Here is a 27,600-nt window from a genome sequence, read left to right as displayed (position 1 = left end):
AACACTGGCCATGCTGCCTGGGCTGATGTGAGTTGGAAACCAACAATATCTGGACAGCCACAAGTTACCCATCCCATCGTTAGCCAAACATAAAATCAGACATAGAATCAAAGAACTGTAGAGTCTATGCATGTGTGAACACTCTATCGAGCCACCAGGCCATGCACCTGAAGGCGCAGCCCTCACCAGCCCTGCCTAGCTGGAATGTGTCCTCAAATTGCGATGTCTCTTGCTTGCCTGGAGATGCCTGTGTATACAGAAAATTCTGACTTCTGCTTGGCTGGAACGTAGCCTATTGTACAAAGCCACATTCACTGTTCTGCCAACTTTTGCCTCTGGCCCTTTCTGCTGGGTCTACCACCACAGCCATACAGCTACCACTAAGCCAGTGTTTCCCAACCGGTGTGCCGCGGCACACTACTGTGCCGTGAGACACCGGCTGGTGTGCCGTGGGAGGGAGGCGGGCGAGTCGGGCGGCGAGAGGCGGCGGCGGCGGCGGCGAGGATCCGCGTCGAGCCGGGGGCGGCTCCGCGGTGGTGGTGCCGAGCGGCGGGGCAGCTCGCGCAAAAGGGAGGAGCGCGAGACAGCGGAGGAGGAGGAGGCCGGCATGTCCGGGCAGCAGCAGCAACAGCAGCAGCAGCAACTCCCGGCGACGGCTCCTCCTCCGCCCGCTATCGCCGCCACCACCACAACAGCCGCCGCCGCCTCAGCTGCCGCCGTCCCTCAGTCCCTCGCTCTGCTGCCTCCTCCCACCCCGGCAAGGGGAAGGGAAAAAACGTTCACTTTTGTGCGTCCCCCCCCGCGTGACGCTGCGCGCTGACGTCACGGGGCGGGGCTTTAATGGTGGTGTGCCGCGAGATTTTTTTCCGGTAAGCAGGTGTGCCGTTGCCCAAAAACGTTTGGGAAACACTGCACTAAGCTAACCATGAAGGAATATGGCCCTCTAGCTGAAAAAAAGACTCTCCAGAACTCTTCTACTGCAATGGTACAGTGGTACCCCGCAAGACGAATGCCTCGCAAGACGGAAAACTCACAAAACGAAAGGGTTTTTGGTTTTTTGAGTTGCTTCGCAAGACGATTTTCCCTATGGGCTTGCTTCGCAAGACGGAAACGTCTTGCAAGTTTGTTTCCTTTTTCTTAAAACCGTTAATACAGTTGCGACTTGACTTCGAGGAGCAACTCATAGCACGCGGTGTGGTAGCCTTTTTTGAGGTTTTTGAAGACTTTGGTGATTTTTGAAGCTTTTCCAAAACTTTTCCGACACCGTGCTTCGCAAGACGAAAAAAACCGCAAGACGAAAAAACTTGCGGAACGAATTAATTTCGTCTTGCGAGGCACCACTGTAATCTAGCAGGCACTAGAAATCAAATGGCTCAAAAGAGCTTGTTTATTATTTACACTACCAGTTCCCACTATTTCAAAAGTGTGAAGGTGGCTAGGGCTCAGACACGAGTTCCTCAAAATAAAAAGACTGAGATATGATGGGGGAAGAATATTGCTATAGATTGGGGGTGGCTAAAAGCTTGGAATTAATAAATGGTAGGATTTTGGTTATTTGGACTTTTGAAGATTGGAGGCCAGGAGAAAAGTACAGGCTAAGCTTTTTTATTTCCAAGACAGGGCCTCATCTAGGATAGAGGCATTAACAAGACAAAAGGGGATGATTGCCCATCTGAGAGCCTGGGAAGGAGAGTCATGAAAAGAGAGTCTTTAGCAAGGTGTGCTAGGAAGAAGAAGGGAGAGGAAGAGACTGTGAGCCATCTTGAGCAGGCTGGCTGAAGGCTGGCTGGGAGAGATGCCTTGGACTCCAGGGCTGCACTGCTGTGGGAGGCAAGCACCTCTTGAAAGGATCATGCGGTGTAAATATGTGAATAAATCAAATTTCTCAAAGCTATGACAGTCTCCTTCATGTCTTAATTCTCCAAAGGAACAAAGATCCTGGGTGAGTGCCTGGAACCCCCTGGGATCTTGCTGTTGCTTGGCAGAAAGCAGGGTGGTACCCAACCTTTGTAACAATATCATCTTGAAAGCAGCAGGTGGTCTAACTTTCGCCTACTTCACTTCCTTGAAGGGACAAGGAACTGGGGTGGAAAAAACTAGCTCCACTGAGCCATGGAGCAAGCAGCTCCTGTTGAACAGTTATTCAAGCAGAATAATATTCCTGTTGATTTAAGAAGCGAAGAGTGAAGCAGGAAGGTGGAGTGAAATAGGAAAAGGAGGTGCTACAGTTGGAGGGAACAGGTTGTTGTCGGGATTGAATTTTAGCTTTTTATATATAAGATACCTGTTTTATTTAGCATGCCACCTTGAGATCACAATATCAGAAAGGCAGGATACAAATACAGAAACACACAAAGGTAGCTTGGGAGAAGCTGGGATGCAGCTCCAATGGGCAGCTGCTGAGGTTTGTTTCACTGCTTATCTAGCCCATGATCACCAAAGCAAAGTCAGGTGACCTGGTGGGAACGATCCTAAGAACAAACCTTGGCACAAATAAGTGCCCCCCACTGTTGAAAAAGGCACATTTCCCCTACAGTCAAATCCTAATGATAAGATGGAAATGACCATTCCATAGGCAGCATGGAAAGCAGGAATGATTGCTAAGTTTGTATGCACAGACGCCAAGAAAGTTTTAAAGAGGAACATTCAAATCACATTCCCAGGAAGCCAGGCCAGCACCATAATTTTTCAGCGTGTCTGCTTACTATGCAAATACAGATGTCTTTTTTTGTGCACCTGCAGGAGAGAGAGAAAATCAGAGATGTCCAGCGACCTCAAGTGCAGAGAGGCATTTTTTGTGTGCAGGATATTACATTATGATTGTATGGAATGGTCTGGATATTTTTATTAAGCTATTTTACAAATACTGCTTTGTGGTTCATCTTTAAATGGCAGTCAGCTGTCTCCACCCTACTGCGGAATGCTTAATAAAGCTTAATGCATTTACAGAACTAAATAATACATCACTACAACCAGGCATTAAGAGCAAGTGAGGATATGTTTGAAAAATGGCATTTGGAATATCAAGATGAAGGAGTTACAGGAGATCTAAACTGGACAGTAAACACTAGAAGGTGCCATCTCCCCATTTTGGTGACACAACTGAACAGCTGGACGTGTCATCACCTTTCATAATCAACTGTGACTAAATTGTATACATAAAGTAAGTTGTAAATGAGCCATTGTTAAACAACCACTCCACCATCATGCCATTATTGATTTTATTGAACTTCAGCCTCCATGTCAGACAGTATGTAAGCTTAAATGTGCACATATCTGCATGAACTGTCAGGTGCAGCTAAGTAGAGGCCAATGTTGACTTTTCCTCTAGAGAAGACCATAATGTCACCCTCTACTTAAGTGTCATGCACTTCCAGCTGGTACCTCTCCCAATTGCAGCAGGGAAGCCTGCCATCCTCAAGGGGACAAGCTACTTTTGCCCAGCAAGAGAAAGTGGTGGGGAAGAAGAGCCCACACTAAAACAATTATTGCTGCCGGCACGATTTTCATTCTGGCAACGCCTGCAACTTCTCCAAAGGCATAATTCCAGATCCGGCAGCTCACCCAGGAAAGATGCCAGCAGATTTCCAAAGAAAGCTTTTCCTTTACTCAAGGCAGCTCTGTTCCAAAACGGAAGCCCAGCTTCAGATAAGGGACCGCAGCCTTGAGGGACTCTGAAGAAAAACTGCATCCAGAGAAGGCAATGCCAGCCTGCTCCAAGGCACTTCTATCCCAGTTCAAAATTCCTCATAATTTCAATAGCCCTAGTTCAGACATCCCTCTACACATGATGGGAAAGAGTGTGGACACAGTCACATTCCCAACAGCCCTGCCCCACCACCCTCCACACATTTGGGCTGAACATTTGCAGCAGGGAGGCTTCCCTAACTCATGTGCAATCTAGAACCCTACTGGAGCAGGGTTGTTCTAGATCATGGGGGAACCCGCATTAGTAGAGCAGCCTCCCCACTGCAGACATTCTGCCCCATTGCATAGAGCAGGGGTTGTCAACCTGGTCCCTACCGCCCACTAGTGGGCGTTTCAGGATTCTAGGTGGGCAGGAGGGGGTTCTACAGCACAAGCTGAATCCTCCTTCCATCAAGCACTGGTGGGCAGTAAGGAAAATTTACCCTCAAGAAAGATGCATTAGTGGTTGGTAGGTATAAAAAGGTTGACTACCCCTGGAATAGAGTATAGGGGAACAGGGCTGTTGGGAAGGCAAATAGATGAATCCCCACTTCCCCCCGCAAATGTGATGGGAAATCCTTGGACACGGCAAGTAAGATATCAGGTTTATGTGACTGCTTCCTGCACACACCATTCTCACTTCCTGTTACTTAAAGAAAATATATTAGCAGAATATGATACTGGACTGTGACTCCACTTCCTGAATTTGTGCAAGCAAACAAGTCAAGGTACTTGACTGTGACAGCTATGCAGCTGGGGACGCAGAGACATCACACTTTTTACATATAGGTTCTCGAGCTTCAGCATCTAAAAGACTTCCGGTGATGGGATCGGAGAGCAACACCTGAAGTTTTAGGTCAGGCTGGACCAGCCTGGTGCCTCCCAAGTGCTTAGACTACAATTCCCACCATTTGTGCTTGCTGAGGCTGATGGAAGTTGGAATTCTAAACATTAGAACAGCACCAGGTTGGTGAGGTTGCCTTAAGGAGCCCCTTCCAATCCATCATTACAGCAGGCTAGACAGAGGGGCTGAAGTCCTGCTTTGTTGGCATTACTTAATTCCCCACTAGGTGGTAGGGCTTGAGATATTCTTATTACGCCCCTCCAGCCACTGCTGGTCTTTATTTCTTAAGCACTTAATCCATATCCTGCTATGGATTGGTTTGGGCAGGGAGAAGCCAGAGTGCTTAAAGTCAGCGACATAATAATCAATCATATCTTCTTGAGCCAAAGGCTTTTATACCATCACTCAGACAACAACATTAAACATTTATGCAGGCTGAAAGACACTAGCTACATTTTTTTTCTCTTTGTCTTTCCCCCCTCCCTACCTGGAAATAATTTCCATGTGTGACAAATCATAGCACTTGCGTGTCATTTTCATTACATTCATTCATTTATACGCACAAAACTTTTTCTCTCCCATTTTCTTCAAGTAAAAGTGGAATGTGAAAAGACTGCCGGTGTAGCCCTATCTATGCAGCAATAAGTCCTACTGAACGCAGTGGAAGATACTCCTAGTAAAGTGTGAACAGTATTGCAACCTTTGTCTTCCTCCTTCTCTCCTTTTTTAAAAAAGCATGCGCACATTTCAATGAATACCTTATGGGATTTTTGTTTGCTTCCTTCCTCAGCAAATCACTTTGGGATGAGAGGAATTAATGCAACTCTGTGCCATTGTTCTGTCTTAATTAAATCCAGAAAGGGGGAAGAAACAGAATCCAGAACAAAGCCATGAGACTACATTCCTCAAACACCAAGTTAAGCATCAGAGTAAATAAACATGCATGACAACCACACACTACAGAAACAATATCCATACTATTATAATGCTGAATGGCTATCTAAAGAAGCAACCAGAACCATTTGTATTACACGGGAGTTTCATTACCGACCTTGACATTTAAGGTGCACATTTCACCTTTGAAAATATTGTTCTTTAGTTTCTTTTTCTGTCAGGCAGCTTTTACCAGTTCAGTGGAAATGCTTAGTAGCTGAACACTTCTCAGTAAACGAAATTTTCAAAGGGAGACCAAGAACAATAGCACAAGATTTAAGATAATTCACAATAGTAAGAGGTTCATGAACTCTGATGCTCTTAATACCATTGCATCCATGCTGTTGTTCTGAACAAGTGAAGACTTGGCCTCTTCCTAGGATTTTGTATAACCTGGTAGGTGATGGTGAACAGATGTTCGCTTATAATATAGCCACTTGGCCATCCTTTGTCTGACATAGTATGGCTGCCTACTCTCAACTTATGTGGGGGTTACACACTCTCCCTGCACCTCCAAACACTCTTCCAAGATGAGTACAATGGCGGGTGGGCTTGCCGGTGTGTTTTTTCCTAGACGCCTGCCCTTTTGTTTGCTGTTGTTTGTTTTTCAGCCAAGCACATAAAATTGAAGTCATACAAGTTAAATGTACATAAGTTGCAAGCACTGGCCAACGAGTGGTCCGCAAGCCAGATACACCCTCTGAAACAATTACATCTGGCCCTTGATGTCACCATAAAGCTTTATAGAGAGATGGTTAGACGTGTGCACTGCAGTTTGTTTCATAAGGAGAAATGTTCCGGGAAGCTGTAAAAATGGGGAAGGGGAACTTGCAGCCCTCCAGATGTTGTTGGAGTACAACTGCCACCACCCTGATGACTGACCATGCTGGCTGGGGCTGATGGGAACTGGGATCCCAAAACACCTGAAGGCCCACACATTGTCCTTTCCAGATGTAAATGATATTCTATGCTTTATTTTTTACTCTATGTTTCTGTAATAAGGAAATAAAAATAAATAACTTTTATTTCTAACAATAGGTGGTACTTGCATGAGCTACAATTCTCAAAGACAAGCCTACACTGAAGTTTCTCTTCACCTAAAATCCTTAGGAGCCTTCTCCCAAGAATTAACCATGAACCTGCACTACACAACCATAAACCTTTAGACCCACAGACTAGACAATATAAAAAAATTCCTTCCAGTAGCACCTTAAAGACCAACTAAGTTAGTTCTTGGTATGAGCTTTCGTGTGCATGCACACTTCTTCAGATACACTGAAACAGAAGTTGCCAGATCCTTCTATGTAGTGAGAAGGTGGGGAGGGGTATTACTCAGAAGGGTGGTGGGAATGGGAGATTGGCAGATAGCTGAGATGAGCCTGTTGACGACTCTTAACGACTGTAATAGGTCTAGCAGGAAAAGGCAAGGGGTGAGAAGGTGAGAAATGGCTTAGTCATGTATAATGAGATAAGAATCCAATGTCTCTGTTCAGACCAGGTCTCTCCATGGTTTTAAGTTTGGTAATGAGTTGCAATTCAGCAGCTTCTCTTTCCAGTCTATTTCTGAAATTCCTTTGTAGTAAAACAGCTACTTTGAGATCTTGTATAGAATATCCTGGGAGATTGAAGTGTTCCCCTACTGGTTTCTCTGTTTTGTGATTCTTGATGTCAGATTTATGTCCGTTTATTCTTTGGCGTAAGGTTTGGCCTGTTTGTCCAATATAGAGAGCTGAAGGACACTGTTGGCATTTGATGGCATACACAATGTTAGACGATGAGCAATTAAATAGTCCCGAGATGGTATGTGTGATGTTGTTGGGGCCAGTAATGGTGTTGTCCGGGTGTATGTGGCAGCAAAGTTGGCATCTGGGTTTATTGCAGGCTCTGGCAATAGTCTTTATTTTGACTATGGCAGACCAACACGGCTACCTATCTGAGACTAGACAATGTTATTTTTAATTACAGGACTGATTTGCATGACCCTTCAGATAGACGCTCATTTCCAGACTCATCTTAAGCCAACATAGATTCCCCTCAGTCTGCAGACATTTCTCACAAAGTTTAAAAAAAAGTTTTTGCGCCCTTCCTTCTGTTACTGACTGACCTATGCACATTAAATAGATTTTTGTCCACAATCTGCCAGGTAGATTTATAAGCCCATGCAAACGGAGAACTAGGAAGAGATAAGAGAGTCGTATTCACCTCAGAGCAGACCAACTGAAATCAATGGATTTATTTTTAATTGTGTTCACTGATTTCACTGGGTCTACTCTGAGTAGGATTTAGTCATGGACTAGATGACCCTCAGGGTCCCTTCCAACTCTATGGCTCTTTGATTCTCTATGAATACAATTCTGCATCTTCCATATAACTTCCTACGTGGTAATAGTTTTCAATTTAATTCTCTAGCCAAATAATCTCAGCTTTTCACTGACTATGCTAATACTCATCATTCATATGTGACCCAGGAACAGCTAGATCAAGAGTAGGCAGCCTGGTGGCCTCCAAATATTTTGAATGACAACTCAGAACATGCTGGCCATTGGGCTATGCTTGCCGGGGCCAGAACATGTAGAGGCTTCCTAGAACTTGGAAGGGCCAACATCTGGTTGCATGTCTGGCTACAGAATTAAATTGAAAACTATTACCACATAGGACTGCATATGGCCTTGGGGTTGCCCACCTCTGTCTTTACCTCCTAACAAATGTGTCTTTTGTTTCAGACTGAGGTGGGCAACCCCGAGGCCATATGAAGTCCTTGGCCTAAATTCATGTAGACCTTAGCCTAATTTTGAAAGCCCTCTGCAGGTCATCAGTTCAGATCTCTGGCAAAAGCATTCAGTTCCTCGCCTGCTGGGTGAAGAAATGGGAGAGGGAGAGAAAGAGAAAAAAAGGAAAGAGTGTGAAAAGAGGTGGCCTTGCCCACTTTTGGCTCTGGTCCTGGTATGCAGCCCCCTAAGGATTACCCCCAAGAAAATGTTGCCTTTGACAGAAAAAAGACTGCCTCCCCACCCCAGATTAAGCGTACGTAAATTCTATTCTCAATTTAGTGGATGGTAACTGATAACGTGCAGTACATAGATGGCCGCACTGCCTGGAGGCAGACAGTCAGGTCATGCATCCATAGCAGTGACCACAGGAGGAATGACCACTGGGAGGGGCGCAGAGAAAAGAACCGCCATGGTGCATCTGTAGCAGCACAAGCAGACACCTTCATCTGACCCACCTGCACCAAAACATCTGTCTCTCATATCAAGTCACTGCACCCACAGCTGACACTGCAACTATCCAACAGTTTGACTTCACCCCCAAAGGCTCATTCCTCCATTGTCTCCCAAGACCAGATGACTTCAACAACGACAGCCTAAATGATGGTAGAGAGCACAGTCCCAGCCAGTGTGAAAATAAAAAAGGAGAACTAGATTTTTCAGGTTTGGTTGTTCAGGTATTTCTGAGCTACACCCAGTTAGAAATCTTTGCAACAAACACAGAAAGAATGGCTTCTTTTTCCACCCAGGCTATTACATCAGATGTCAGTACTGATTTCTTTTTGTGGAACAGAATAAGAGAGAGAGAACAGAATGGGGACACTAGATAAATTTGTTTTCAGCTTCGCTTGGGCATTTATTTTTCAAGAGCACCAGAGCCATTACCACATGTCGGCTTTAAAGAAACTATATTCAGGCTCACTCCGCATCTCTCAGCTTTGCTGCACTATTTTCAGTTGCTGGGAATAAGACCCCCTAACCCGTTGCTTCAAAGAGGTAATGCTGAGAGATTGGTTCTATTCTTTATCTGAAGCTACCATCAAGAAGAACCTCAAGTGGCCCATCCATGCGGCTGAATGCGCCAAGATTTTGCTATCATCAAAGCAGGAGAAGGCAGCAATAGCTCCCCAGAAAGTGGTATTTCAGAGGCACTTTGCTTCTAACATCCTACTGGATCAGGCCAATGGCCCACCTATTCCATCATCCTCTTCTGACAGTAACCAACCAGATGCCCATGGTAAGCCCAAAAGCAGGGGAAAAGCCACATGTCCATACAGGTACCTAAGGTAAAGGTAAAGGGACCCCTGACCATTAGGTCCCGTCGTGGCCAACTCTGGAGTTGCGGTGCTCATCTCACTTTATTGGCTGAGGGAGCCGGCGTACAGCTTCTGGGTCATGTGGCCAGCATGACTAAGCCACTTCTGGCGAACCAGAGCAGTGCACGGAAACGCCGTTTACCTTCCTGCCAGAGCGATACCTATTTATCTACTTGCACTTTGACGTGCTTTCAAACTGCTAGGTTGGCAGGAGCAGGGACTGATCAACGGGAGCTCACCCCATCGTGGGGATTCGAACCGCCAACCTTCTGGTAGGCAAGCCCTAGGCTCTGTGGTTTAACCCACAGCGCCACCCGCGCCCCTATACAGGTACCTAGAATGATGCAAATTATGTGAGCGCCTATCTCATGAAAAAGAATTTGCGCTTTTGCTAGCGGGAGCTGGGTGTGGGGAATCTCCTCATCAAAACAGGTATAAAATTTGTAGATAGCAGAAATTTCCTGTAAAGAAAAAGAATTTTAATAAGGGTGCAAATTCATGCAAAAGTGCTGTTTTAATACCATTAAGGCAATATGGAAATTCTCCCTGGCTAATGGTACGCATTTAATTAAAAGCACACTAGAGTAGCTCAGCATACATTTGGAAATATACTACAATATTCTTGGGCAATTTTTGCTGACTCCACAGAGCATGATAGAGCTTGCATGTATTATACAAAATAAATCCAAGCAATATGGTAAAATAGAGTAATAAATGCAATTAAAGATGGAAGGCTGCAGAAACAAATATGTGAATGTTATGAATAAACCTTTATATTTGCTATAGGAATAGAATTGGGCAATAGACCCAATTGCTTTGGGAACAATAATTCTGACATAAAATTGTTAGCACCAACTGTCCGCTGAAATGGGCTGCTTTGTGCAAGGAAAACAGGGCGCTTATACTGTATGCAGAGAAACTCACTTTAAACAAAGTACAATAAAATTAGTCAGATTTTAAGCTTTCCAGTAGCATAATAAATATGAATTCCGGGAGGGGGGGCAGAAAATGAACAAGATTAATTGCATCTAATTAATGCAAGCCCTACCCAGAGTAGAACTTCTGAAAAAATGGACACAGTAGTAGTAGTAGTAGTAGTAGTAGTAGTAGTAGTAGTAATTCAACTTATATCCTGCCTTTCCTCCCGAAGGGGTCCAAAGCATTAAACACACAACAAAACAACTCTTTTTTAAAAAAGCTTTCTAAAACCAGATAAAACGTTCTTTCCTGTTTACACAGACATTTTAACTTCCTCTTAAAAGTCCACAGCAGTTTGTACAGGTTTATATGTTCGCTTTCACATGCTTAACAAACAGCTGAAGTTATTATATGAAAACATTCATGTATATCGAATGACTCCAAGCTTCTCCCCTGCTTTTCATTCTTAAAAAGAATACATAAACCAAGCCAGTTCAGATCTTATCCACCCTCAATATTGCCTCTTTAAAGGCCTATTCTTTGCTAAGACCACATCATTTCCTAAACTGTAACAATTCTCAAATATCATGAAAAGCAAAATAATTGTTCTGAAATGTAAAGTGGATGCAGAATAGCATGTCCCTTTTCTGCTCAGTAACTATGGATGCTCTAAGCAGTCAGTCACATATGGACAGCTTCTCCAAATACTTCTTTGTTCTTGAGTAATGAAAAGAGGGTCAATGGGAGTCAGTGATTTACAATCTCATTCACTGCATTAAATTATTTTCATATGAGTTATTTTTTTCATCTTGTCTTTAAAAAGTTCCAACTCTCCGTCTCTAAATTCTTTCCATATTTTTAATAACGCGTCATCTGCTTTGCCTTATCTGACATAAAATGTGTAGAGGTGCACACATCAAGAAAACATTGCACCATACTCTTTCATCTCTTAATATTTTGTTGGTAAGAGGTAAAATGCAGTACCCCAGTACAATGATCTGTGTTCAGATATGAATACAAGCGGATCTCATAGTATACAAAGTAGAAGGGTATCTGCAGTGAATGATGGGATGTCATGCACACAAAACCCTTGTTTGCATGTCACTTTCAACTGAACTATGGTTTAAAGGTGTGCATGCAATATACTGGTGCACAGAACTAAAAACCAAAGGTGCTTTGCTCCCCCATGCTGCCCCTGTGGCAAGCTAAGCCACGGTTTGGCTTGACATTACGCCTGAATCCCAGTTCATGCTTTGCTTCCCCCAAACAAACCATGAGCGGCAGGCAGTTCATGCTCTGCTGGGAGATAAACCAAACACAAGCCCATATTCTGACATAATGCTAAGTCAAACTATGGCTTTGCTTGCGGTAGTGCAGCAGGAACATGGAAGGAGCAAAGCACACACAGTTTTAATCCCGTGCACCAGCATAATACATGCTCGCCTTCAAATGATCATTTAGATTCCCTATGGTTTAAAGCAACCTGTGAATCAGGCCACAGAACTATCTGTTGTAATGTATAACGAAGCAGCGTACTGGGGAAATCTGTAGTCTAGAAAAGATTGCTAGGTCATGGTGGAAGTCTTCCACTGACTCTGCAGGCATAAAATTTCTTTCATCAACTTTGGGACATTGAATCATATAGCTTTCCTATTTTCTCAAACATTTTATTTTGTTATTGTCCTGTCTATTCACAAACATACACAAAAATCCCCCCTCCCAGCCCAGCTACAACCATCTCTTAATGCAAAGGTAAAGGTAAAGGGACCCCTGACCATTAGGTCCAGTCTTGGCCAACTCTGGGGTTGCAGCACTCATCTCGCTTTATTGGCCGAGGGAGCCGGCCAAAAACAATGTTTAATTGAGAGTTGAAACCCCAAGACATCTTCATCCAACAGCCACAAATGAAACCCTTCTGATTACTCAGTACATATTACTGGCTTAAAATTCAGCCAAGTCATTCTTTTTCCCAATCCAGATTAAAGCTTGGTTGTGGGGAAAAGACATCAAAATGCAGTATTTCATAGGAATGCTCAGTGCGGATAAGGATTGTGGCTAATGCCATGTGTACAAAATTTCCCAACCTAGGGGTGAGAGTAACAGGAGTCAATGGAAGTGTGTCTGATGATGACCCTTGTATCTTTGACAGTGTTAGAAGATTGATATTACTACTTGGGGACAATCAGAACTTTAATGGTAACATGCTAGTGCCCTTAACCACCTGTACTTGTCCAGGTAGCATGTTCCAAGGCCAAATGGGAATCTATACCTTTCAGCACAAAGATGCAATAATGAAATTACTCCTGAGATTCAAGTCTACAGCTATCCAAATAAAGATGGTAGAGATTTCTATTCCAGTGGAGTCGCGCCTCAAAAGCAGCAAAGGAATAATGCCATCAGAACAGCAATAAAAATATTCCAAATACAAAAATTAGTGTCAAGTAGCAGGATATTTTATTATTGCACAACAGACATAGTGCCAAAGGAGAAGAAGAAACCAGTAGCAGGATATTTTATTATTGCACAACATACATAGTGCCAAAGGAGAAGAAGAAACTATACCCAGATGTCATGATGCTGCTTGCAAGGATGTGTTTAAAGAGTGTGTTGCAATTTTCCATTCACTTTAATATTTGAAAAATGAGTGATTAAAAAAAAATATATATAAACCAAAAATGCTTTTCAACCACAGAGAAACTGGCAGTCAAAACCCAAAAGTACCAACCTTCTTTTTATATGCAGTATCCAAGGAAACTAACCTAGTTAATCTAGCAACAACTTTTCCTGCTAAATTTAAATGTCATTTAAGCCTAAATGTCGCTTTTAAATTGTAAGCCTATAGGCAGGGTTTGCTCTTTTAAAACTTAATTATGTTACCACACCTGGCTTTTAACTTAATTGTGTTGCTGCACCTGAAGTCATATTCAGTTTAATATTTTTGAAGTGTTTGGCACTGGCAAACATGACCCCCACTCTACACCCCAAACTTTACAAGCATAAACTGAAATGTTGTGGTATCCAATACTGCCCGCGGCCCCCCCCCCACTTGTTGGAAGGCATCTGTCAATGGAACAAAGAATGGGACACTTTTTTTTGCAATCATCAATGCAAGTGCTGAGTAAATCTACATTAGAAATTTGGACAGCCGGTATAGCAGCTTTGGGGAGGACTTCAAAGGGAAGAAATTGTCAAAAATTGCCTCCCTACCTGTTCTGCTGATGGCTGCCTTTCATCAGCAGAGAGAACAACACTGGATAACTAAGCACACCTTCAAAAGCCTTTTCTGTGCCAAAAGAGGCCACAGCAGCGAAGATGCTCTGCTAAACCTTAGATTTATATACCAAGTAGGATTACTTTTAGTGATCAGATTCCTACAGAGCAGATTTAAAAATAAAAGGATTTAAAAATAAAGCTGTAAGTCTCTGAAAATCAGCTTAGCCAAAAGCTATAATAATACTTCCACAACTATGCTTGTACGGGTAAGAAAATAAAGCAAACATGGTCGTAGAGGCAAAGAAGTTTTTGAGAAAAACTGATCTACATGTACTGCCAGATTAATATGGTGGCACAGGGGAATGCTATTTCGGAGATACAAAGGAAAACACTTTTTTCCCCAGTTGTTCCTTACTCAATAGCAGTGAGGGATCCAATGAGATGCCAGATATTGCACGAAGGAAAAATGGTATTCCGGTCCATTTTTAAAAAGGACGGCAGCTGAAAATGAGAAATGCTTGGAAACTTGCACTCCTGGCAGATGTTGGCGGTGCACCAGAATAAATGTCAGAGAACCTATGAAATCCAGTAATACTAGAATAACTAAAGTTCTGTTACCCACAAAGGACAAAGATGTTCCAAGAACAACTTTCCAATGAGTTCTTTGTTGCTCCTGTGCAAACAACTTTGGAAAACTGCAACTAACAGATAAAAGTTCATCAATGAATTATTGATCGTTGCCATTTGGGCTCCTGTTCAGAGGGTATATACCCAAACTTATGAGGCAACAATTAATGAGGATTCAAGTATTGACACATTTAGTTTACATAAACCAAATGCTGTAATGGCAATCATCTTGTGTCTGCTTAGTTGTGCAAGAGATTTTTTCATGAAGAACAGAACGTTATCCATGGAGGCGAAAATACTAAGTGGTAAGTTAGCAACAATCACCTCAAGTGGTTGTGTCTAGTGGCTCTGAACAATACATTTTCACAGATTCCCGCAATCAAGTGATACTGTACTAGCAATCGCAGACGTACTGTAACCATACTATAAACTCATCCTAAAAATAAGCATCTTAATTTTTGCTTTGAGATGGAAAGGATATGTGCAAAGAAAATGCTTAGGAAGAGCACACAGTACAAAACAGTACAAAACAGTCAAAACAGTACAAAACAGTCAAGGCTGCAACCACTTTGTGGGCAGCAATGAGACTGCCCCAGCCTACAGTCCAAATTTTCTGTCTTGGTTCAGCCCATAACATGATAGTGAAGCCAAAGCACAATCATTCCATTTAAAAACAAAACAAAAAACAACCCAGCATGCAAAAGTGGCAAGGCAAATACACCTGTTCAATAAAAGAAACTCTTCAGAAGACTTTACAGGGACAGTCAAGTGATGGATTCCATCCCCTACCCAACGTCTAGTGCACCCCTTATCAGCTTGATGAGCCTTTTCTTTAAGGAGAATTTTATTGTACGCAACCAAGGTGAACACCATCCTCTACATACCCAACCAATCACTACGTTCTGCAGAGGGCATCCTGCAGATAGGATCCTATCTGGAGCTCTGCTCTCCACAATCCCAGAATCAGGCCTTTAGTGTAGTGGCACCGACGTTTCGAAACTCTCTCCCACTGCCTATTAGATATCAAATGGGCACCGTCTCTATTGTCTTTCAATGTTTCTCTTTCAACAAGCTCTTCTAAATGGAGATATTCATCCCACTTGGTACTTGTACTGGTTTACTGCTTTTATGTAAGTGCTGTCACTGTTTTAAACTTTATGTTGTTGTTGGCATCCGTCTGTCTTTATATATTTCTGGCATCATTTTTTAAAAAGTTGTTCTATATGTTTTATACATGTACCTGTTTCATATATGTTTTTATTGTACCGCAATATGCTTCTGAATACCTTGTGGTAATTGATTCATAAATGAAACAAACAACAACATTATTTGGAGGCTCTGAGTGCTTGACTTGTTTATCTCAATGGGTAAGAAACACAAATTAGTAGCAGGAATATTTTACCAGAACAGTTAGTAAGCAACCTTACTCTCTATCACACCAAAATGTGGTGGGTGGGTGGGTTTTTTTTTTAAAAAAGAGCTTTTAGAAGACAGCAGAAGGGAAAGGGGAGATTTTATACCATATACAGCTTCTTTTGTGCTTTGCATCTTTTGGGATTCTAAACATCCCAGCGCACCAGTTACTTGACATTCAACAGGCAACTTCTTCACGTTTACAGTCCTCAGGCAGGAAGAAGGAAACAGCTACAGAGAGCCTTTCATCATCACCACTAACCGTATAGAACTTTCATGTCAAAAATGCTTTGGAAAACGTATCCGTCTTTATCAAAACATTGCAACCAATGACATGGGCTTCCTGTCCAATCTTTGAATTGGACAATTTTTTCAGTACCCACTGGAAACTTTTCAGAAAATAATCTGATGACCTAGAAAGTGATCTAATTACTTGTATCTAGTAAACAAAGTTAACAGCTTTGAAATTGGCCTGGTATTTATTTGCAATTAGCTCATCGTTTCTAATCAATTTATGAAACGGAAAATTTTCCAAGGAAAAATAAACCACACACGGCAAATTCCACCCCGCATCACTGACTGTAACAAGCTAACTATGGTTCATACTGGCAGGCAATGGAGGTTCAACGAGAGTTGAACTCCTTGTGCCAAGCTCAAACAGCCCATTGGCTGCCACAGCCACAACCTTTACAGTGGGATTGACTAGCACTGGACTTTGCTGTATGCTGCACCTTTGACTTTTACCATTAAACATGCAAGTCAGGCATGAGGAACCTCTGTCCCTGCAGATGTTGCTGGACTCCAACTACCACTAATCCCAGCCAGTGTGCCCAATGGCCAGGGATGTTGGGAACTGAAGTCCAGCAACATCTGGAAGGCGACAGTGCTTCAGGGCAAACTTCACATTGTGTTTTTCATTTACAGTTTCACATGACCCTGCAATACGAATGTTGCAGGCTATTTGCCAGGAAGAGCCTTAAGGCAGAGTTCATCTGCCCATATCGTAATTGAAAGCACTAGCTGTGGCCAAGGTTTGTTCTTGGCTACAACTCGTGGTTAGCAAGGAGGGAGCTTAATTAAACCTTTGAAATTCAGTAATACTTAAAAAAAGCTATTCCATGATAACAGAAGTGCCCAACATGGAGGGGCGGGGAGTCGCACACATGTGACATCACCATGAGGTCCTACTAGGCCCACTGCCATGGCGAGGCCCAGCAAGGCCCACTGCTGTAAGACCCAGGCCCTCAAGTTTGGGGGGCTTCAGCCCCATCCCAACAGACTTTACAGGGCTGAAGACACCTGTAGAGTTGGTGCCTCTGTGGGATAACTAATAATTATAAGCAAAAATATGGAGGATGGGGCTCTCAATGGCTACCTCACTGTCTTGAGTCACTGGCCCCGTTTGAAGGTTTCCAACAGGCACCTGGTTAGCCACTGTGAGAACAGGATGCTGGGCTAGACGGGCCATTGGCCTGATCCTGCAGGACTCTTTCTTATGAGCACTCTTGAGATCCATTCATGTATTTTCGTTGTAATTTTGTTTTTCAATAACAAGAGGCACCGTTTTACTTTTTTTTTCCCGGCATCACAAATGTGGCGCTCTCCGTTCCCTTGGATCAATTTGCTGCATATGTGAACCACCAGGTCAAGTTATTCTGGAGTCCAGATGCATCTGATTATCTTGAGAAGTTGTAGCCTAATTAAAATCCCTCACCCACATCTGTTTCCTTGCAAGATTTAAGTGTTTCACCCCTGCAAGAGCAGCAGCAAATCTACAACCAGCCCCAAATCACAGGCACTAAATCAATGGACATCTAGGAGAGGACACTCATCTGCTCTACATATGTAAAAATGCATTGATAAAGATAAGATATCTGGCTCTCACTCAGCCTTGCATGTGCTTTACATTAAACCCAGAAAATGCATATCCTTCAGCCCAGAGTCCAAATCTCGCATCTGGTACAAAACATCATTTGTACTTCTTCAACTAATATGTATGTCAGTTTTCACTAAGTAAGGACTGTGATTCCTCACCAACAGAATTTTTAAAAAATCAAACTTTTCACAGATCATGCAGCAGTTGCTTGTTTTTTAAGTCTTTTTTTTTCATACCATGCAAAATATGAGCAACTGGTATTTTTTCAAAATACGTTCACCATGCACAACAGAGGAAGCAACTTAGCAGTGGACATTCTGAAATTTGATTATGAATAATGAAACATCAGGCTTCACTTAGGTATTCACTGAATTCTTTCTCTCTATGTCTGAAACTGATATAATGGACAGTGATAATGTATTTGGTTCCAAAAAAATTGGAATAAATTCATTATTTGTTTTTAGGTTCTCTTAACAAAGGAAATATTTGCTGTTTCTGTTTTAAGCCAATATAATTCATACAGGGATCAACTATTCAGGTACATATATCGCTAGTTTTCTTCTTTTTAGTCTGAGGAGAGATGTAATTTAAATGAAGAGCTGAGTTGACAATGCTATGAACATTTAAGTCAGTTCTCTTTTTATATTTATGTCTTTCTTTATTTGATCAGTAAATACAATGCCAGGATATAAGTCAAACTTTATTATTGTCTTATGAGCCATTCAGGTGAAAATACATTGCACAAATAACAGAAAAATTGCATAATTGTGTCTTCCCTGTCCTAGTCTAGGATACTAAGCACATTGGGTGTCTTCAAAACAACAGGCAGTTGAGTGAGATGGGAGAAATCACCAACTAAACCATGGTTTATCGTGATAGCAACAAGGCTGATTTTTTTTATTAACCATAGTGTAGAGCACTATGCTCAAACCCTAAAACTCTGATTATTCTTAAGGATAGTTTGTTGAAACAAGCCAGCTTTGTGACCTATGATTTGTAGATGGCTTTCCTCAGACAAACTACAGATAAGATTAACCACATGTTTGGGGTAACGTAGAAAATTTGGAGTTAATGAAAAATGGAAGTGAAAAAACAACTTGTTCCCATCACGATAAGGAAATGACTAGGGGATCCAGGATCCGACACACGAGAATGTGTACTTTGGAGAGTATTTTTCATTTTAAGAATGAGATAATACTAAGCAGCATTAAGCAATATTGGAAAATATCAAAATACATTGCATAAATGCTAAAGGGTGGGGGAAACAAATGTGCAAATCAAATATCAATTAAAATATTTATATACTTACTGGTTTAGCTCTACATCCAGGATGAAAGAAGATCCAAAGGCATCAACTTGGAAGCTGGCTCGGGCAATATGAGTGGACTGCAATGTTTAAAAAAAGTGAAATGGATTAGCATTCAACCAATGCATTCTTTTACATTCACGACAGAAAAAAATATATACTTCGCACCAGCACAAACATACTGAGGCACAGTTAAGGATGTTGAATAATTGAGCTGATTTTTTTTCCATGGGAATGTGAGGTTTTGTAGAACAACATAAAGAGCTGACTATACCCCCTTATGCAGGGATTTCTAATTCTGGCACATTTAACATCCTTACAGGTGAGGAAATAGTGCTCTCAGTTTTGCCATCCCAGATGGGGGATATTTACTGTACAAACCAATCTCAGTGTTATTGCCCATTTCAATGGGCATGGCTGCCCACAAAGAATACTGGGAACAGTGATTAATGATTAAAGTAATTACCTACAATATATTTTGGGAAGCTGCCTGCTGTTGTACATTTGGATCCCTACTAAGATATCATAACAAAATTTTGCACAATGCTTCCCAAGATCAAGCAGTAGTTTTCGGTCTATGTTTGGATACAATTAGACACGACTCTGTATAAAGATGGCAGACTGAACTTTCTCAAAACTGCAAAGGTGTTTTCAACCCCTTTGACTTCCCAAGCAATGTCAGGTTTGTGGTTGCTAGTGAATTAATCAATATGAATTAATTGATTAATATCATTTTTCTTATATACACTGAAATTGTATATGCTTGTAATATGTATGGTTCTGAGATAACAATAATTAAAAGCACTGGGATTTGAAGTCTGGTGAGAGATTTAGCAGTTCTTATATTTTCACAAAAAAAAACCCCTCTTGTTATGTCCTTGTAGGCACATTTAGGAAGCTTTTCATCGGCCCCAATAGCTCATGTACAGGTTATCCCTAGTAACTTACCTCATAAGAAGTCTATATGGCTGCTTATGCATGCTATGTGCAAATGGCCCAATTTATGAGATAAGTGCAAGATCCCAGCTAATTGTTCTGTATATGGACAATCGCCAAGAGGTTCCTTTATCATATTTGTACTGATACTGAATGACCTAATTATCAGATAGCTATTCTGAAACACACTTCAGCAAAGTTGAATTCTGTTCCACGCTGGTTAAAGGCTAGCTAGAGACATTTTGCTGGCTAAGACAGACAATACGGCACCCCTTCTTCCCATTCCAGATACAGAGACTGGCTAGAGAGTGACAGCTGAATCTCGCTTCAACCAGTTCAGAAGAATTAGTCATTAAGTTGCAACTGATGCCATTGTTGCCTTACAATATCTGCTGCCTGAGGCAGGCACTTCACACTGTCTAACGGCAGGGTCGGCCTTGACCAGCTGTACAGATAAAGTACATATGTAATATACTTCAGCACACAACAGAGGGGGAGAAAAGGCAGTAAGCATTCTCTATGGTTTTCCAGGCAAAATACAATCTGTCACATTCTTAAAGACATGTACTGTGCTGAAAAAAACAAAGCCATGGGAAATGTTTAGAAGGAATTTTTATAAAGAGGAAGAAGTGAGGCATGGGAGAAGGAAATGGCCCAATTCCAAGAACTACTGCATAGTTAAGAATTTCTGGAAAGGCTTTCTGGCTGACTCTCACTTGTCGGTAAATTAGAGGGTTATTTGACCAAGCATGGCTGCTTTGATAAAAACACTGCTAGTTGAAGCCTGTATGGAAGTCTTTAAGAACAAAATCCTCATTTTAATGAGGAAGGAGCCCATTGTGGCTTGCCAATTATACCAATGTCTGTTTTGACATTGGCAACTGAGAAGCACTGACTGCTTGGGAACAAGTGCTTAGTCAACGTGTTTGAAGAGATGAACCTTGAGTATGACGCAGTAAGGAAGTTGTTATGGGTTATTTCCGACTAAGGAATCAGCTATACAGCTGAAAATAAAACGTTTTAAGTGTGTTGTAAAGTGCATTATACAAATGTGGAACTAGATGGCAACGGTGAGCTACGGTAAATTCAATATATTTTTCAAATCGCGTTTGTTTGTTTGTTTGTTTGTTTGTTTAAGCATTTTCACAGCGTTTTTTATATGTGTCTAGATTCCACCTTGGTCATACTCAAGAGTATGGAGTTTAGATCCCTCCAAACACATCAGAAGTAAAGAGGAAACATTACAGAAGATCTACCGAATACAGTCAAAAAGAGAACTATAGCCACCATGGATAAGCTTACTTTCCTGCTCAAAATGTGCTCAAGACATACCTTGCTCATGTTTCGAAAATGTAATATTCTAATTTCTGCATATGACTAAGGAAGAACATCACATTTAGATGTTGTGTGTGTGTGTGTGTGTGTGTGTTTTCTTACTGGTACACATCCTCTTACTACCCAAAAGAACACTTAACTTTCTGTAATAGTCAGCATACACTAACAAAATGTTTGCTATTTCCAAGCAAGATATGGAAACAGATTCTGGGCAAAAAAGAGAAAGTACATGGTGAGAACTCTAGAATTCTGCAAATTCAGGACAGACCAATCAACAGGTATTTGGCACAATGACTAAACATGCCCTCCAAGTTCAAGCACACACTTTTGAGTACCAGTTGCTGGGATCACAAGCAGGAGAGTGCTGTTGCCATCATGCGCTGCTTCTGAGCTTCCCATAGGCATCTGGCAAGCCACTTTTGGGAACCCAAGATGGCGGACTCAATGGAGCTTAAATCTGATCCAGCAGGCTGCTGCTTTTTCTTAGGTGCCATTTCTAAACCCCAGGCTCCTCTTCCACTGCTTTGATTCACAGATAACATTTCCAGTTCTCCCAATCAGTGTTGGGGGAAAGCCGTAGCTCAGGGGTGGAGCACATGGCTTGCATACAGGTCCAGTCTCCAACCTTTCCAGGTATGTCTGAGAAAGACTGAAGCTCTGGAAAGCTGATGCAGTCAGTGTAGTAGACAGTACTGAGCTAGATGGACCAATGTTTTGCCTCAGTATAAGGCAGATTCCTATGTTCCTATGGTTTGCCGGCCTGGGGACAGGCCTCATGTTCATGCGCTCTCTCCCACTCCTGCCTGTGCCCCACACATGCTAGCGTTCATGAGTTACTGCCAGGCACCTAAGACAAACATAATTCTTCTTACCTAACTGGTACCCCAGTGTTAATTTGTGGGTAACAGAAAATAAGCAATTACATCAGAGAGGCTGGGGAAAGAAAGGGATGCTCCCAGGTGATAGGTGAGACGGCTCACTTTTTTGTTTGTTTCTCTGGGAGAAAAGTTGAGATATACCTGTGAGAGAAGACTTCGCATTCTTCTAATTCTTTTTCGTCGTTCTTTTTTCTTTTTTGCACTTCGTTTGTTTTTTGGTGCATTATGAGAAGTCTTAATAAAATTTCTTTTAAAGAAAAGAACTGACAAACTATAGCTTGTGCTTGCTTGTTTGAAAAAGGATCACTCCTTGCTCCGTTCCTGGTGATATCACATTTCCTGCTTTCCCTGGTAAGTTTGGTCATTGTGAAGAGTCTGCCCACAAGTTTCAAACACTATGAGAAATCACTGTTTCACAACATCCCATGTAGTACCTATCGCCACACAGCCAACTACACACATTCAACATGCGGAACTAATCCAGAAGAGGTTCTCAAATTTATCACCACCACAGCTGCTAATGGAACATATGGGAGACACCACAACTTGATCCTTGTCAAGTGCCTTCTGACAACACAAAAGGTAGAGATTAACAGCAAAGAGTCATTGAAACTAAGGGCATTTTCCACGTGAGGCTCAAATCAGTTGATGCCCACATCTCTCCATGAAGTGAATGTAAACCCTCCAAGTAACATAAAGGGTTGTTGAATTTTTCCTTAACACAAAGTCAGCCTGGAATGGAAAACCTTGAGCTCACTGTTTCTATACACAGGATAAGGAACCTTTTTCAGCGACAGCCTCTGGGGCCACATTTCCTAGGGAAAATTTGGGTGGAGCCATAGGTGAACAGCAGGCTACATTCAAACCAGTGAAGTTGTGTGGAGGGAACACTGGGGCAGTTGCCCCAGGTGCAAAATTTGTTAGGGGTGCAAAATTTCAACACCCTGTGTTGGACAGCTACCATTGCCGGACTCCTCTGAAAATGGCTTCTCCATGTGAACCAGGAAGTGACTTCTGCAGAAAAAAGAATGACTCTGAGGCTGCAACCTCCTGAGTGACGCAGGCACCTTAGGGCAGCAGTTGAATCCACATGGGTATTCCATCTGTTTCCCTCTAACCCACCCAACCCTCCATGCGGCCCCAAGCACTGGCAACCCATGCTACGTCACTGACTCCAACTACATAGGACAGAGGTGTCTGCACCCCACCATCAAACATTTCAGCTATATAAAGTTAAGGGAAACCCATTTTGAACAGAAACAAAATTCCAAGTCTTTAAAGTATATAAATATTCATACAGCTTGATCATATGCATGCTTTATTCAGAAATTAAGTTCCATTGAGTTCAAAAGGTTTACTGCCTTGTAAAATGCACACAGGATTTCAGCCTGAATCAAAACGCTCTAAAACTGAACATTTAAGCATTTTTATTGTGGAAAATTATTATATATAAGAAAATTGTCTAGCAAATATAAATAAGGAAACATACAATTCTACTTATTAGATATATTTCACATTATAAAAAAGAGCATAAATATTTCAATGAAAATTTTAAAGCATTTATGAGAACCTTCCATCCAACAACGTTCAAGCATTTATGAGGACCTTTCTTTCAGGATTCTTTTTTTTTAATGGGGTAAGCAAATTATTCAATCAACCCAGCAATACAATACCCAGCTGCAGTAAACAAGGAAAGAGAATTCTCTGTTGAATCAGCACTAACCAAAAAGGGGGGGGGGGATGAAGACAGGTATTGCAGCTCTAGTAGGCAGTACTCAGAGCAGGAACCTATTCTTGAATCCTCTGTAATCTGTGGCAGAGACCTTCTCCAGCACATACACATACACACGCACACCCCTAAAACGCTGCTATTGTCCTCAAGAGAACCCTGCCTAGGGCAAGAAGGAAGACAGTAGTTCTAGCAAATCTAACTTACAAAGAAAGGATTAAAGATTTATTCTCACATAAAGGAAGCCTCTCTGTAAGGTCAAAGATGCTTAAGAGGGTTAAAAGAGGGAATGATAAAAATGTAAACAGTTTCATTCCTTCTTGTTGAGCACAAACATCTGCATTTAAACTTCTAGCATAGCCAATGTGGCGCCTCAGCTCAGCTCTTGCTGGACTACAGCTCCCCAAATTCCTGACCACTGACCAAGCTGGCTGGGACTGATGGGAGCTGTAGTCCAACAATATCTGGAGTGAACCCAATAGGCCACCCACTTCCAGCTCATTTGGTCCCTATAGGCTTGGGGTGGGTAACAGCAAGCTAAAAGATAACACAAAATATTAGTTGTTGTTGTTGTTTAGTCGTTTAGTCATGTCCGACTCTTCGTGACCCCATGGACCAGAGAACGCCAGGCACTCCTGTCTTCCACTGCCTCCCGCAGTTTGGTCAAACTCATGCTGGTAGCTTCGAGAACACTATCCAACCATCTCGTCCTCTGTTGTCCCCTTCTCCTTGTGCCCTCCATCTTTCCCAACATCAGGGTCTTTTCCAGGGAGTCTTCTCTTCTCATGAGGTGGCCAAAGTATTGGAGTCTCAGCTTCAGGATCTGTCCTTCCAGTGAGCACTCAGGGCTGATTTCCTTAAGAATGGATAGGTTTTATCTTCTTGCAGTCCATGGGACTCTCAAGAGTCTCCTCCAGCACCATAATTCAAAAGCATCAATTCTTCAGCGATCAGCCTTCTTTATGGTCCAGCTCTCACTTCCATCATTGCCTTGCTGTGGTGAAGCTATGAACTATGCCGTGCAGGGCACCCAAGATGGACAGGTCATAGTGGAGAGTTTTGACCAAACGTGATCCACCTGGAGCAGGAACCGGCAAGCCACTCCAGTATCCCTGCCAAGAAAACTCCATGGACAAAGACAACAGGCATATAAACACGAAATATTACGCACCATTAAAAACCAGAGCTGGGAGGGAAGAACCTCTAGAAATCCAATCGTAGCTGTTGCAGGCAATGCACGGTGATCATGAGGATAAGCTAATGTGGGAACTGTTCCAGCTCCAACACCTATGCAAAGCAAGAGCAGGAGATTGTAGGGGTGCTGCTGGAAGGAAAAAAATGCTGCCATCTGTCAGCAATTTTTCTGTTTTGCAACCAAAGAGAAGTAAGCAGCCACAGACCTCCAAGCACTTCTGCAATCAAGATCAACTTTTTACAACCTTCTGCCGTCCAGTCGTTTTGGACCATATCTCTCATCAGTCCTAGCAAAATATCTGGAGGGCACCAGGTTGGTGAAAGCTGATCTACAGGGCGCAGTCCTTGGACAATGCAGGCAGGGATGGTATTATGGCTATAGCATTTGGAATACTGTGCAGAAACAATGGAGAAAGAAAGCACTGTGCAAAGTGTGGCAAATTAATTATAGGTATGATCCTATGTAAGTAATAGTTATTATTTATTTTCTAAAAAAATAAAATCAAATGTTCTCTTTTATTGCAAGTGTATTGTCTGCAATTAAACAGGAAAAAGACAGCCAAAAAGCAAGTCATGGAAGTTACTAGCATTCAGATGTGACAACAGAAGTTAGATATATTCTTTTTACTGTTTGGAATATTCTTTTATCCAAGAAACAAAACACGCTGCTTTCCTGGCTTGCAATATAACACAAGAAGTGAGACTCTGGGATCTTGACTGCTGGTATGGTTTTAGTGGAGCTACCTTTGAAGGCGACTCGAAAACTATAACTAATCCAGATTGATGCAGCTAGACTGGTGACTAGGAGTGGCCACCAGGACAATATAACACCAGTCCTAAAGGATTTACATTGGCTCCCAATACATTTACAAGCATAATCAAAAGTGTTAGTGTTGACCTTTAAAGCCCTAATAGCTTTCAGTCCTGCATACCATTGTTTAGCCCGGACACTGAGGTCCAGATCCAAGGGCCTCCTTCACTTTACTGCGAGAAGTGAAGTTACAGGGAACCAGGCAGAGGGCCTTCTCAGTAGTGGCACCTATGATATGGAACACCTTCCCACCAGATGTCAAGGAAATAAACAACTATCTGACTTTCAGAAGGCATCTGAAGGCAGCCCTGCATAGGGAAGTTTTTAATGTTTGATGTTTCACTGTGTTTTAAATCTTCTGTTGGGAACCGCCCAGAGTGGCTGGGGCAACCTGTCCAGCTGGGTGGCATATGAACAATAAAATTAGTAGTAGAAGTAGTAGTAGTTTATGTTTTATACTGGCCGTTTTAATGCTGCTTTTTAGATTATTTTGCATTGTATGGCTTACTGTATTACCATAGATTGCTGGGGCCATAGCTTAGCGGCACAGCAACTGCTTTCCACACAGAAGATCTTAGGTTCAGTCCCCAGCCTCTCCAGGAAGGGCTGGCAGATACCTTTGCCTAAAATCCTTGAGAGCTGCTGCCAGTCAGTGTAGACAATACTGAAGTACATGGACCAGTTGGTCTGAATTGGCGCGAGACAGCTTCTTATATCCCTATGCCATACATTTTACAGAGAACATCCGCGAAGCAACAAGTGAATCCCAGCTGAGTTTGTTTAGGATTGCAGACTAAGCATCTACATAATTCTCAGGTGGGCCTTCCTGCCCAAGCTGTAAATTATTCAACCCTCGTATGCATTAAGATTACGAAGAAGTAATTCAGGGGTCATTACCTTTGTGACCCATTATAAATTATATATTAGCACTGCACTATGCACTGCTGATTTTGCAGTGGCCATTGGATGGAACAAAGAAATGGACGCTCCATCCGTCATATCTGGTACTTGGAACATCCAATATACGTGGAGAAGCAACATGTCCATTTCCTATAAAAACTGATTCACTTACCGACCTTGGAACTATTTATAGAACTGATGGTCACAAATTAAGAGCTATATTAGCTCTAAGAGATAACCCAAATTGAGCATAAAGTCTAAAATAAAAAAGGAAAATAAAATGCACACCAGTTTTTAAAGCATTGAAATTACTAAGAATGTGTGACCTACCAGGACTGGGCACAAGGCAGACGGGATCCACTGGCACATCTCTGGGTGAGTTGCAGTAGATTGACAAGGATCATTGACTCCCAATTGTTTCGCAATGGCAACAACAAGAGGTGCTCTCTTCCCCACCCTTCTAGGTTAAGCTGCTTGGCTAAAGAAAGCTTGAGGAGGAACCAGGAGCTTTGCATGTTGGTACTGTGAGCGCAATGGTGGCTGGTGACCACTGGAACTGATAGGGTAGAAAGTAGGAGGCCCAACAGTAGGTGGTGCTAGAACCAATGACAGGAAGAACCAACTCATTCTGGTTTTCTCCTCCGCCTCCTCCATGCTGAAGACTCCAAGGGCAACCCTGAGAGTGAGGGTGCTGGCAGGCAGTGCTACCTTCTGCAGTGGTTATAAGTAAGACAGATACACAAGTGGGCGCAAATGCCCCATTAGCCGTCCACTGGCAAATCCCTAGCTTTGAGGAGGTGCTCGGAGGTGCCATGCACCTTAATTCTAAATGCATTTTCTTTTGAAGCTAAATCCCCCGACGTGGCTTCTCTCTGGAGCTGTGCTGCCCTTTGCCACCTGCTGAGTTGCACAGGAA

The 27,600-nt window shown here is 42.4% G+C and overlaps 1 protein-coding gene across 4 annotated transcripts in view; it reads right to left on the bottom strand.

Annotated features, from left to right (window-relative positions):
- The window catches only part of ADAM22 (ADAM metallopeptidase domain 22), a 126,730-nt gene that overhangs the window by 86,932 nt on the left and 12,198 nt on the right, over positions 1-27,600 (bottom strand). For all 4 annotated transcript variants that reach the window (XM_083467399.1, XM_083467398.1, XM_083467400.1 and 1 more), the window contains exon 3: positions 18,905-18,981. In XM_083467399.1, the coding sequence (XP_083323525.1) occupies positions 18,905-18,981 (77 nt within the window). The remainder of the gene's footprint in view (positions 1-18,904; positions 18,982-27,600) is intronic.

The sequence above is a fragment of the Podarcis liolepis genome, assembly GCF_965112155.1.
Source record: "Podarcis liolepis genome assembly, chromosome: 12".
Taxonomy (NCBI): Eukaryota; Metazoa; Chordata; class Lepidosauria; order Squamata; family Lacertidae; genus Podarcis; species Podarcis liolepis.
The sequence above is the reverse complement of the archived record's forward strand: the minus strand, read 5'-3'. Positions and strand labels throughout refer to the sequence as shown.